The 12387-nt window shown below is 50.1% G+C and overlaps 1 protein-coding gene across 1 annotated transcript; it reads right to left on the bottom strand.

Annotated features, from left to right (window-relative positions):
* Positions 1–1027: 1027 nt before the first annotated feature.
* On the bottom strand, positions 1028–2860 carry NOG (noggin). Its single transcript, XM_036394560.1, has one exon. The coding sequence runs from the start codon at positions 2317–2319 to the stop codon at positions 1648–1650; it is 672 nt and encodes a 223-aa protein (XP_036250453.1). The 5' UTR covers positions 2320–2860; the 3' UTR covers positions 1028–1647.
* Positions 2861–12387: the final 9527 nt, after the last annotated feature.

The following is a 12387-nucleotide window of genomic DNA, read 5'->3' as shown; positions in this document are numbered from 1 at the left end:
TCTATGAGATACGAACCGCTGGCTCTCCCAGCACGTAAAAGTCAAACACGTCCCTAATTGGGCCGGGTCCCGAGGAGCCGCGGGACAGCTGCGGGCCGGGCCGGGCCGTTCCGTTCCGTTCCGCAGCGCCGAGGGCGGCGGGCAGCGGGCGGGGGCGGCCCCGGGGGGCGGGCCGGGAGCGGGCGGCGGCGGGGCTCGGGCACCCCGCGGCAGCACGGGCGGCACGGGGCGCTGCTCCCTGGCGGCGGAGCTCGCTGTCCCGCGGCTGCGGGCTCGGTGCTCCCCGGCGGCGGAGCTCGCTGTCCCGCGGCTGCGGGCTCGCTGTTCCCCGGTGGCGGAGCTCGCTGTCCCGCCGCTGCGGGCTCGGTGCTCCCCGGCGGCGGAGCTCGCTGTCCCGCCGCTGCGGGCTCGGTGCTCCCCGGCGGCGGAGCTCGCTGTCCCGCGGCTGCCTGGGGAGAGGAGGCTCGCGGGAGGGGGTGCAGTCCCCGAGCCCCGCCGTCCGGGCAGCCCGGCAGGGGGGCGATGGCCCGGCGCTGGCGGGAGCCCAAAGAGTTAACCGGGCCGGGCCGGGCGGTGTGCGGGGCTGTCACAGGATCAGGCTAATAACGTGTCTGCGCTGAAACCCCCCAAAGCCCAGGGGTCAAGTTTCAGCAGTGTCCCACCACAATGGTAGGTGTGAAAGACACGTGTCCCGTTGTAAATGAAATGTCAAGCGGTTAAAAGAAAAATCCCCGAGCAGCTGCCACCGAGCTCGCCGGGGCTGCGCGGCCGCGGGAGCGGCTCCGCGGGGGACAGCGCGGAGCGGAGCGGAGGGACCCCCCCGCCGGCCGCCCCCTTCCTGCGGGGCCGGAGCCCGCGGCACTCCGGCGGTGTAGGTGCCGCAGAGCCCCTCTAACAGAGTCGTGAGCAGGTTCCCACCTCCCCCTGCCACCACGAAACGTCCTGCTGAGCGTGGAGAACGAGGAAGAGAGAGAAGAAAGCCCCCCCGACGGCGGCCAAACCAAAAAGCAAACAGAATCCAAACGGCTCGTGTTTTAGTGGTTGACTTTAATTCTGCACTGCACTTTTACTACAAGGATATAAAGAATAAATAGCAGATACTCTTCATTTACATAGGATTAAGTCATTCGAACTGTTCTCTCTATTTACAATAACATTGTGCTCTAGGCGTTTATTCATTTTTATTTTAAATCTGAAGTCCGTAAGGAAAAAGAAAAAAAAAACCCTCACACACACGCTTTCCGAATAATGGAAAATATTATCAAAGTTTTCTTATCAAAAAGTTTGGTTTGTATTTTTTAATCCTTTTATTAAAAAAAACACTCAACAAAAAAACCTACTTCGCCAAAGCGAAGCAACTTCTCTCTGAAATATAAATACAAAAAAAAAAAAAAGAAAAAAAAAGAATACGTTAGCAACGATCAGGGTAATAGTCTTGAAAATACAGTAGACGCTGATTATTTCACGTATAATACTGACCTTTTAATAGTATATTAAACCGGTGCCATATATACACACACAATATACATTCTCCTACACGTTACAGTGCATTACAACGTTAACCAGAAAGCAAATGTCTTTTATTTCTGTTGCAGCAAAGGTCCACGTGAGTCCGCTGGAGAAGGGGCGCGAAGGGAAGTGCCAGCCCTAGCAAGAGCACTTACACTCCGAAATGATGGGGTACTGGATGGGTATCCATGTGCATCTCTGCCCGCCCCGGCGCTGGCACCTCCACCTCAGGATCGTTAAATGCACGGACTTGGCAGGTTTGCAAACCATGCCTTCGGGGACTGAACAAGACCTTTTACTGTAGCAGCTGCCCACTTTGACATACCGGGGCCAAAAGCGGCTGCCGAGATCGTTCCACGTGTATAGGACCGGGCAGAAGGTCTGGGACCAAAGCCACATCTGCAGCTTCCTGCGCAGCTTCTTGCTCAGCCTGTGCTTCTTGCCCGGCTGCAGCCCGTCGTAGAACTCCAGCCCTTTGATTTCGCTGGGCATCGCTCCCGAGGGTCTCTGCCTGAGCAGCAAGTCCAGCTCAGCTAGATCGTCCACTCCGAGCCGGTCCTCGGGCAAAGAAACAGCCATAAAGTTGGGGTCGAAGTGTCCGCCCATGAGGTTCCTTAGCAAGGTCTCGTTAAGATCCTTCTCCTTGGGGTCAAAGATAGGGTCCGGGTGCTCGATTAGATCCACCAAGGGCAAGTTGTCGCTGGGAGCCGGTCGGATGTGCAGATAGTGCTGGCAGGCGCCCTGCTCTAGCCGGAGACCCAGCAGAACCACCAAGGCGTATATAGTCACAAGGCACTGGGAATGATCCATCCTTGGGAGACCGGTGGGGGGGGGGAGGGGGAAAGGGGGGCTGGATTCACCAAACAGCAAGGGAAGAAGGTGCAAGCAAATACATCAGAAAACTTGTACGGGGATATCCAAAATAGCTCGTCTTTGAAGGGGATCACGATCTCCACTCGCCGCACCACCAGCAAAGACAGCCCCCTGATAAGCGTGGAGAACAAGCCCCCTGCAAACACTCTTCTCTTCCAGGCTTCTCTATAAAATTTCTCCTGGTGAAGCCGCTCCAAAATTCTGCTGCTGCTGCTGCTTCTTCTCGCCCTTCCCGGGAACGGGAGATGCCTCTTTTTGTTGCGAATTCTGCTTGTTGCTGCCGCTCCTCGTTGTCTGCCTGTGCGCGTGGAAGAAGTAGCTGCCGGTTCTTCCTCCCCGCTCCTCTCCGCCGTTTGCAAAGCAGCCTCCTCAGCAGCAACAGCAGCCACGCACGTTGGCACCAGTTTGTCTGCTTTGCAAGGACCCAAAGCCTTTAAATTTCCTGCACTTTCAGCTTCATCTCCATGGAAACCACAGACTCTCTCCTAACCCACCCCACCCCCCTTAAAACCCACACACACAACACAACCCCCACTCCCACAAAAGTCCAGGAGAGCGCGGCTTCCCCCTTCCCACCGGCAGGCACCCTCTGCTGGGGAAGGCTGAGGCGGGAGCCGCCGCCTCCCCCCGCCCTCCGCACGCCGCCGCTCACGCGAGCCGCCGCGCCCCGGGAGATGCTGCCCTGCCCGGGGCAGCCGCCGGCAGCTCCGCCCGGCCGGGCGCCCGCTCGTCGGGCCGGGGCCGCCGCCTCCGGGCTCGGCCTCGCCCCGCCGCTCTCCTCGTGGGCGCGGAGCGCGGCCTCTCCCGCCCGCCCCGCGCAGGAGCGCGGCCCGGCCGCCCGCGGAGAGCCGCGGCTGTCCCGGTGCTCCGCGGGCTGCCCGCTCCCTCCCGGCCCGGCCTGCGCTGCGCGGCCGCCGGGGGCCGCCTGCCCGGGCGCGCACATGGGCGCGGGGCGCGCTGCCCGCCCGCGGGGCCGCTGCGGACGCTGTGCCCGCGGCGCCGGGGCCGCCGGGCGCCTTCCCGGGCGGAGCGAGCCCTCTGCTGGCGGCGCCGCGCCGGGCCGGGGGCTGCCCGCCCGCGGGCCGGGGGGCACCGGGACGGCGCGGAGCGGCGGGATGCCCTCGGCGCCGGGAAACTCGGGAAGAGGCTCCCGCGCCCCGCGGGTGAGCGCGGGCAGAGCCCCGGGGGTGCTGCGGGTGGGAGGAGGCGGCTCCCGCGGACTCCGCGCGCACCTCGGGGGCTGCGGCCGGGTGGGACCCCGCGTACGGACCTGCGGTCCCCCGAGACGAGCCCGGGTGCTCGGCTCCCATGGCGGATGCTCCGGGAGACTGCCCGGCCCCGCTGCTCTCTCCGGAGCACTTGCTTAGCGATTTTCTAGGGAGCTCGCTAAGACTTCTTCATCAGAAACGCAATTTCCAGTTATGCTCTCAATACATACAGGAAAGATGGAAAGTGCCTCAATGGAAATACATAAAACAATTTAAAATTTGATACTAAATGCCACTTCCTTGGCAGAATTACTGTCTTGCAAAGAGCACTTACACGGCGTGGCGGGCAGTATGGCTGCATGGCTGTAAGGCTCTATTATGGTTTGAGTAAAATTTCCTGAAGTGCTTGAATCCCATTCCTGCAGGCTATTTAGGCACTTAGGAGCCTAAGTTTAATGGGACTGAAGCTAAGCCATTTTACCTAAATTATTTATGCATTTGTTTAAATCTTAACCTTCAAAATTAGGTTCATTATGAAAGTAGTACATAGATCATATTACCAATATTGGGTGTTTTTTATAAAAATGATATTTTTTCAACTATTTTCATTTACAATTTTCAATTTAAAAGAACTCTTAACTTTGCTTTATTCCTGAACATCTAGGGCATTTTATAAACAATATATAAGTGAAAAAAGATTACATGAAAAAGATGGAAAACTAATCTAAGGTCAATATTGTGAAAGAGCCTCACAGTGACACTTGCTGCCACAATGTCAGTCAAAGATCTGCTGGAGTTTGATTACAATTTTTTTCATCTGCAAGTTGAGGTCTCTACCTTCACCCAGACCCTGGTAAACTTTAATTACTGAAATTTGGCACGAAAGTTGTCCCTTGATATAAGCGAGAAGCCACACCTCAGAACCAGAACAGAAGCAAAAATTCAGAAGTTACATTGTATTGCTTGTATTTTTTTAAAATAATAAATTAAGTTTCAGTCAGCTGGTATTTGAAACCAGTTCTTTAATCTTAAATCTAAAAAGCAAAGCTAATAAGGCCTATGTACCATCTATTCCATGCCAGATGTTTAAGATTCCACATTCAAAATTGTGACTCTAAACAAGGACTGGAAGGCAAGACCTTTCCCTCCTCAAGTGAGTTACCTGCACAATGAAATGTTTCTGGAACGAGTCTCTTTAAGCCTCTCTGTCCCTCTTTAAGCCCCAGATGTGTTCTGAGCAGAGCAGGCTGGGGCTCAGTAATTCCTCAAGCACGGGTGTCTGCCTTGCCTCAGGTGCACTGGGCTCCTGGAGAGGCCATGAAAGCTTGAGGAATGTAGAAGTGACAGAAGTCACTTGTGGCCCAAGAATTTCTTGGTGGAGTGGCTGAAAGCAGGACTGGGAAAGAGCTGCCAGTAACTCTGCCAGAGGCCTTTGGGTCAGAGGGAAAAGAAACTGGTTTATTCCAAGGCTGGCTGAAAACAGCAGTAAATGAAACCTGGAGGTAAAGGGCATGATCCAGGGTCTGTGTATGATGCCAGCCCTTCCTGGGATAGGGAGAGAGGCCAGCAGCTCATAGAGGCCTTAGCTGGTCATTCTACTGGCAATGATGCATGAAGCAGAGTAGAACAACTCCCTTTGCCTCAGTTTTATTGGTTCTGGAGTGCTGTCAGTACTAAAAATGTGTTTTTTCAGTCGACAAAGCAAATACAACCTTCAAGGCACACAGGAAGCCAGTGTGGGCAAGAGTAAGATGCCACTTCTTCAGGGTGACATCGCTGATGAGGAGAGAAGAGGAATGCAGCCTGCACGGCTCTGGAGGCACAGCTCTGCAAACACATTATGTAAGCAGCTGACTTCAGTCCACAGCAGCGAGGATGCACAGGAACAATTCAGAATAGATTTGTTTCCTGTTAAATCTACTAACAGAAAATGGCCTGACCTACTTCACCCAACCCAGGGCTCAGGGACATCCCTCTGAATTCAGCCCATGGTTTCAAATCAGCCTGGTCCTCAAGCAGTGGTCTCATGCACCACTCTAAACTGCAGAGGGAACCTCACAGAAGGTAATAAAATGCTGGAAAACTGGGATGAAGAAGAACGATGCCAGGTGTGATTGGCAAAGCTGTGGCTTCCTTAGGAGTGGAGGCTTCCTTAGAACTATTCCTGCTTCCCTTTACACTTAAAGATTATTTAAATCATGCTCTCATTGCCTTTTGCTTCTTGTTTTAAAAAAATCCATTGGCATGAAATGATTGTTAAGGAAAGGAAGGGAAAAGCAACAGCATAACCAAATGAGTTCTTTGCTCTGCTGTCATGCAAATTTCTCATATGGCTTTGGGCAGCACATTTCATAGCTCTGCCTTTCCTTATCTGTAGAGCAGGAATGCTAATCCTTGCCTCCTTCATGGAAGTGTTGGAGAGTTTGATGAGATGCTACCAGTATCAATGGAACAACACAGAGGGAAGAGTCTCCTGTTCTACTAAAATTGTAGAGGAAACCTGTGTTTGAAAGAGCAGACAACCGAATTAAAACCATTTCAATTTTAGTCTTAGGTCCTAGCAAGCTGCTAGTTTCCTCTTCCTTTATACACCTGTGTAAATTTTATAAGGAACTTCTTTTCTACCTTTTCTTTAAAAACTGAATCCCTAAAGAAATTCTAAAGGAGATGCACAGCTTGCAGCCATTTTACATAGTCCTTAAATATATCAGATGACAAATTTACATTATGAGCTATCAAGGGTCATGTATGACCTTCCCTGGAATCCATGTACCACAGGTAGAAAATCACCATTCTGTACTTTGAAACTACATTCTTTAGTGTGGAAAGATTCAGGGAGATCCTGCTGGATCTTTGAAATGTGGTGCTCTGTCCCTTTTCCCTCATGAGGAAGGTACCTCATCAATTTCCCTGCCCCTTTCCTGATACACAGAATAAGGATTGTGCTGAGGATGACAATGTTAGCAGGTGATCAGCTGCTCTGAAGTAAAGAGTTTTGAATGAAAAACTTTGGAAGGTAAAACATACATTGAGAGAGAAAAGTTCTACCTTGAAATCCCAACAGAATGGAGACAGGGAAGGATACATTTGGCCAAGAACATGTACCTACAGTGATAAATAATATATAAATAATATATATTGAAACTAAGCTCTGGGATGAGTGTTTTATAGTGAAGTAAATTCTAAGATGACTAATGCATTAAAACAATGAAAAAAAAAACACCCCAAAAAAAGGATACCCCACAAATAAAAAAACAGCTATTTCTTAGTCTTTAAATACAGCTATACATGGATGTATCCACTGCCTTAAGAAAAATGTCCTTAAAGAATTGCTGTGTTTTTCTGATTACATGTCATTCTTTCTCCTAAAATACTGTGCCTCCTTGATTCTCAGCCCACTCTCTTCTTGCTTCTGCATTTTTCCTAAGGTATAGACTTGTGTCTTTAGACCAGAGCTTGTGCATTCATCTGCTGATAAACTGTTTATCTTAGCTTTTATGAGGGCGCCTTGCTGCAAGCCAGCCAGAGACAGGATCCTGGGTGTTTGTCTTTTTTTTTGAAGAGGGTCCGGGAAGTGACGGGTATTTATACCTCCCTTGGCTCTATATATCATGGGAGGTGGAACTCCACTGTCTCTGTTTCTTGCTTTTTCTCTCAGCAGTGTCTTCTGCCATAAATCTGAATCTCTCAGAGCAGAGTTTTCTTGGCTACAACACCACTTGGAGGAATTAGTTTTATTTATTTATTTATTTATTTCTTTATTTACGCAAAAGGTTTGCAACAGAGGAAACCCAAAGTTCTTCTAAATCTTCCCCCTCCTCTACCCCACCTAAACATCCTACTTTTTGTGCCAAATCCCAACATCTCAGCAGTCAAGAGACCAGCATCTCACAGTGTGCAGACCAATTCATTACAGGCAGGGAAGCCGGTGGGAGAATTGGAAAAGATGAAACAGAAACCAAGGCATTTTTTATGTTTAAAAATGACACTTATATTTACAAGCAATGGCTCCTGAAGGGGATCTGAATCTCCACACAGGCAATATTGTTTATCCAAACAAACTCCCTGTGGCAGCGTATATTACATTTATACTCACATGGCAAGTAGGAATGTATTTATTCATTTTAGCCAGCCTGGTCATTAAGAGAAACATCTATTGAGATAAACCAAGTTTTTACTATTCCTTTTTATAAAATGCTAAAGACAACTGAGGGACAAGGATTCAATGAAGCGAAAAATACAGCAACCTCCCCCAGTCAAGCCCTGTGTGCATGGGAGTGATTCATTGATGCCAGCTACTGAATAACCCTGATACATAACATTTCTCACCTCTGATATTTAAAAAGACCCCCTCGCCCTTTTAGCACCAATGGAGCCCTTCAAATGTTTTATTGCTAATTGTCTAATGCTATGTGATGAATGACTGCTTGACTGAAAATGACAACCCCTTTTCTCTCAACTACTTCATTTTCCTGGCTCCAGTGGGGGTGAAGAGGAAAATAAATCCAATTACATCATATTTACCGGATTGGTTATGAACGAAGGAAAAGTGAAACTTATTTTAAAAGTACTTCTATCAACTCAGTCCTGAGCCTCCAGGTCCCCTGCACTCTGTAAATGTTGCCTCAGACTCTGGTGTAAAAGGTTCCAAGAGACTCACGGGTTTTGTGGAAGTACAAAGTCCAAGAGGCAGGGTCTAATCCTGATCAGAGAGCCAGAGGGACAGGATCCCAAATATAACTGACTCAGAAATCCTGGACTAAGTGTAGAATGGCTGCACTTTATGCTCACAAGAAGTATCCTGGCTACAGTGTAATAAAAGAGCAGAATTTAGCCTATATATAAACCAGCTTCTGACTAGGGTTTTGCCTCAAGAATCAGTGCAACATCAGAAGGTCCCACAAATTCAGAACCACTGCTTTATTAGAAATTCTTTAAATTTGCTCCAGCTAGAAAATGTACAAGGATGAAGGAGCTTTAGTAACTAGAAACAGATTAAACTGCATGCCATTCCCCAGCATTTTGTATTATCACTCCATTCCAACTTCTTATGCTTCATCCCTTCAGGGAATCTGATCTCTTAAAAAAGAAGTGGATCACAATGATCAGCCAGAGTTGTGTGCATAGCATTATCTCTGCAGCCACTACAAAATGTCCCAAGATACAAACCCACAGTGGCTGGGCTGGCTGTGAAAAGCTCTATGTTCAATAGGAGACTTCTCAAAGAAACTTGTACCTTTAGTGGCACATGGAATGATTTCCCCTTTCTCTCACAAATGATGAAACAGGCACACTCGTGGGGTTATGGGATTAATTCAAATACAGAAACAGACATTTGTGTTGGAGAGTGATTCCAAATCTGCTGATGTTCAGTAGCAATCTCGGGTGTGTTTCTTTGGCTTGAGAATTTCAAGTCTTTGCGTCTAAAGGCAAAGGGACCCAGGCGAGTAAAATAATGAATCTAGGCTTCCCAGACACAGATCTGACATTTGCTCTCTCCCTCTGACTCAGGCTTTGACTGGGTTCAGGGATTAATTAGGCCATGCAAACGAGTTAGGTTCTCTCCTCTGGCAACCTGGTCACGTACGGAACCCCCACCCCTCCCCTTCCCCACACTCTCCTTGCCCATAATGAAGCATGACTGTAGTAAAACAAGTCTTTTGATGGTGACTCTTCTCATCACTTTCAAGACAAACAATGTCTCAGAAGCCCCCCAGCTGCTTTTATTTTTCTTATATCTACAGTTACATCTTGGGTGTGTTTACTCATCCTCATTAAATATGTTGGTCGTTCATTGTCCCCCGTCCCCCCCCGCCCTTTTTTTTTAATATCCTTCCTTTATTGCAGTTTACACAAAACATCAATTACAGAATAGAGTTAAAAGCTTTTGGATATTGAGCAACATCCCACAACACCACAATCTCTAAAAGAGAATTGACAGGGGTGTAGGAGGGTACAGCAGGAATATGAGACAAAAAGTACCACAGCACCAGAGAAGTCACAAATTACTGCTTTGCTCACAGCACAGCTTTGCTTATGTACAGTGAAGTTCCTCTGATAAACCTGAATAAGGACTTGGCATTATTTTTTCCAACAGAAAATTACCAAGTGACTGTTATCCTTCTCCTTTGAACACAGATACTCGGAAAGACCAGGATGGTACAGGAAGAAAAAAGCAACCCATCCCAGGACTAACAACCAGCTAGGCTTTCCTGCATAGACGTGGGTCAGGATGATTTTCTTTCAAGCATCACTGAAATAACACTTCAACTGAGTATCTTTGCTGCCTAGAATGTGTCCTGAAGCTACATCACCTTTTGAAGTACTTGTTCTCATAATAAACACATCAGCAGTTCAATAACATACCAGACACAATTACATATATTTTGACTATTATTTGTTCTCTACAAGTGTCTATCCATGTGCAATTGTTCCCATGCAGGAACAGCCTTCCCTCTTCTCCCATTCTTGACAGAGTAGTGTTCCAAAGACACATGATCCTGTTCTGGTTTACAAAAAGATCAAAATCAAACAAAAAAGAGCATTGCGCTGACCACTCTGGAAGTGCCACAAGAGTTCTCTCTACTTTGAACATGAGGGTTAACTTTGGTCAGCAAAATGAGCATTTCAACTCAAATATGAGGTATTGAAACAGGCTCAGGCAAGGGATTCAAAGAAGAGAGATGCCTTTGCAACAGAAAAAGAAGCAAAAGGAAGAATGCTGCATTTAAAGCATCTCATGGTAGGGGTAGCTTTCTATGTCACTTTCACTTAAGATCTCCCCACTTTTCTCATCAAAAAAGAAGGTGGGAATAACCTTGCTCAGCAGACCATAATCTAATCTGCTCTCCCTAGGGAGACAGATATTGGAGTTTGCCAGTCATCATTCTTGTGTGAGATCTCTTGAATAAAGAAAGAAATAAATAAACAAACAAATAACTAGCAGCCTTCCCTGAGGAGCCGAAGAGAGCCCTGGTGTGCTTAGGTTTAGGTCCTGCCTGGTGCTTACCGCTGCAGGACCTGAAGGGAGCAGGGAGGGGGGCGAGGTGGGGGCAATCACCCTCCAACACCGGGAACTGTTTGTAAATTACCCTAAGCTTCCCTTAGTCATTATTCCATTAACTGCCTCTTGGTAGATCTGTCAGTAACTAAGCTGGGAATTATTTGTAGAGAATCAGAGGCTATTTGCTGCACTAAGTGAGCCATGAGAGCGAAAGGGTTTGGGATTTATTTGTAATTACAGTCAGGATTTTTTTCTTCTCCTTGCCTGGACCCCACTGGTACTTTCATTCACATTCCCTAAGCTGAAGCTGGCGCCAGGATCACAGGCTGGCCCTGTGTTTATGTCATTGAGACTAGGACAATATTTCAGTGTGGAGCCAGACCGCAGGGATCCACTCTATAAAACCCTCACTAAAAATAGACAGCCGCCCTGCCCCCAGGCCCGCGGACCGCCGGCTCCCTGCGTGGAGAGAGAACAGCCCTGGGCCGGGCCCGGCTCAGCCCCGCCGGCCCCCGGCGCTGCCAGCCCCGGCCCTGCCAGCCCCGGCCCTGCCAACCCCGGCCCTGCCAACCCCCAACCCTGCCATCCCCAACCCTGCCATCCCCCGGCTCTGCCATCCCCGGCCCTGCCATCTCCGGCCCTGCCATCTCCCGGCCCTGCCAACCCCGGCCCTGCCAACCCCCAACCCTGCTATCCCCAACCCTGCCATCCCCAACCCTGCCAACCCCGGCCCTGCCAACCCCGGCGCTGCCATCCCCCGGCCCTGCCATCCCCGGCCCTGCCAACCCCCAACCCTGCCATCCCCAACCCTGCCATCCCCAACCCTGCCATCCCCAACCCTGCCATCTCCGGCCCTGCCATCTCCCGGCCCTGCCATCCCCCGGCCCTGCCAACCCCGGCCCTGCCAACCCCGGCCCTGCCATCCCCGGCCCTGCCAACCCCGGCCCTGCCATCCCCCGGCCCTGCCATCCCCCGGCCCTGCCATCCCCAACCCTGCCATCCCCGGCCCTGCCATCTCCCGGCCCTGCCATCCCCGGCGCTGCCATCCCCCGACCCGCCCTGCGCTTCACGGCCGCGCTCCCTCTGAGCGGCTCCTGGAGCCGGCGGAGCCACTCGGGCTGCAGCCGGGGGCATCCTGAGGGATCCTCCGCTCCCTGAGCGCTCCCTGAACACTCCCTGAGTGTGGATGTGGTGCCTCGAGTGCCCGGCCTCCACCTGCCCCGAGCCCTGCTCTGCAGCAATCCCTGAGCAGCCCTGCAACAACCCCTGCTCAGGCTGCAGCACCGTGCTGAGTTATCCTAAAATCCCACTGGCTGTAACTGGGAGAGCAAGAGACACCTGAAAATATCAGTGCTTGGGACCCCTCCTTTCCCTCTGTAGCTTGTACATAGAGACCCCAGTAGGACAAAACTGGGTCAAAGACTTCACCTCTGTCTGATAAATCTTTCCTGCAGCAAATTAAAACTCGAGCTGAACATTTCCATCTCATAGCTGTCAGTTTTATTCAGAAGCATGAACCGGGGCAAATCATTCAGCCTTTTCAATGTCAGTGGTGCATGATCTCTCAGCTTGGAAGGATAAATGTAAATAGTAGAATGTTCATTGATTAGTTCAACAGCTATACCAGGTAGATACAAGACACTTAATGCACAGATTTTAAAGGTAAGAACCTGAACCTGCAGCTTAGATCCTGACGTTGGAAGGGGTTTAATTCAAGAAGCCTGTGAAGTGACAGAAAAACCTCACATGCATTTTAATGGGCAACAGAGCCTTCCAAACACAGCAACAAAGAGC

Source organism: Molothrus ater, chromosome 19 (genome assembly GCF_012460135.2).
Source record: "Molothrus ater isolate BHLD 08-10-18 breed brown headed cowbird chromosome 19, BPBGC_Mater_1.1, whole genome shotgun sequence".
In the NCBI taxonomy this organism is placed as follows: domain Eukaryota; kingdom Metazoa; phylum Chordata; class Aves; order Passeriformes; family Icteridae; genus Molothrus; species Molothrus ater.
This window is presented reverse-complemented; position numbering and strand designations above follow the sequence as displayed.

Coding starts and splice junctions, on each gene's coding strand:
- NOG (XM_036394560.1), bottom strand. CDS start 2,319: ATGGATCATTCCCAGTGCCTTGTGACTATATACGCCTTGGTGGTTCTG.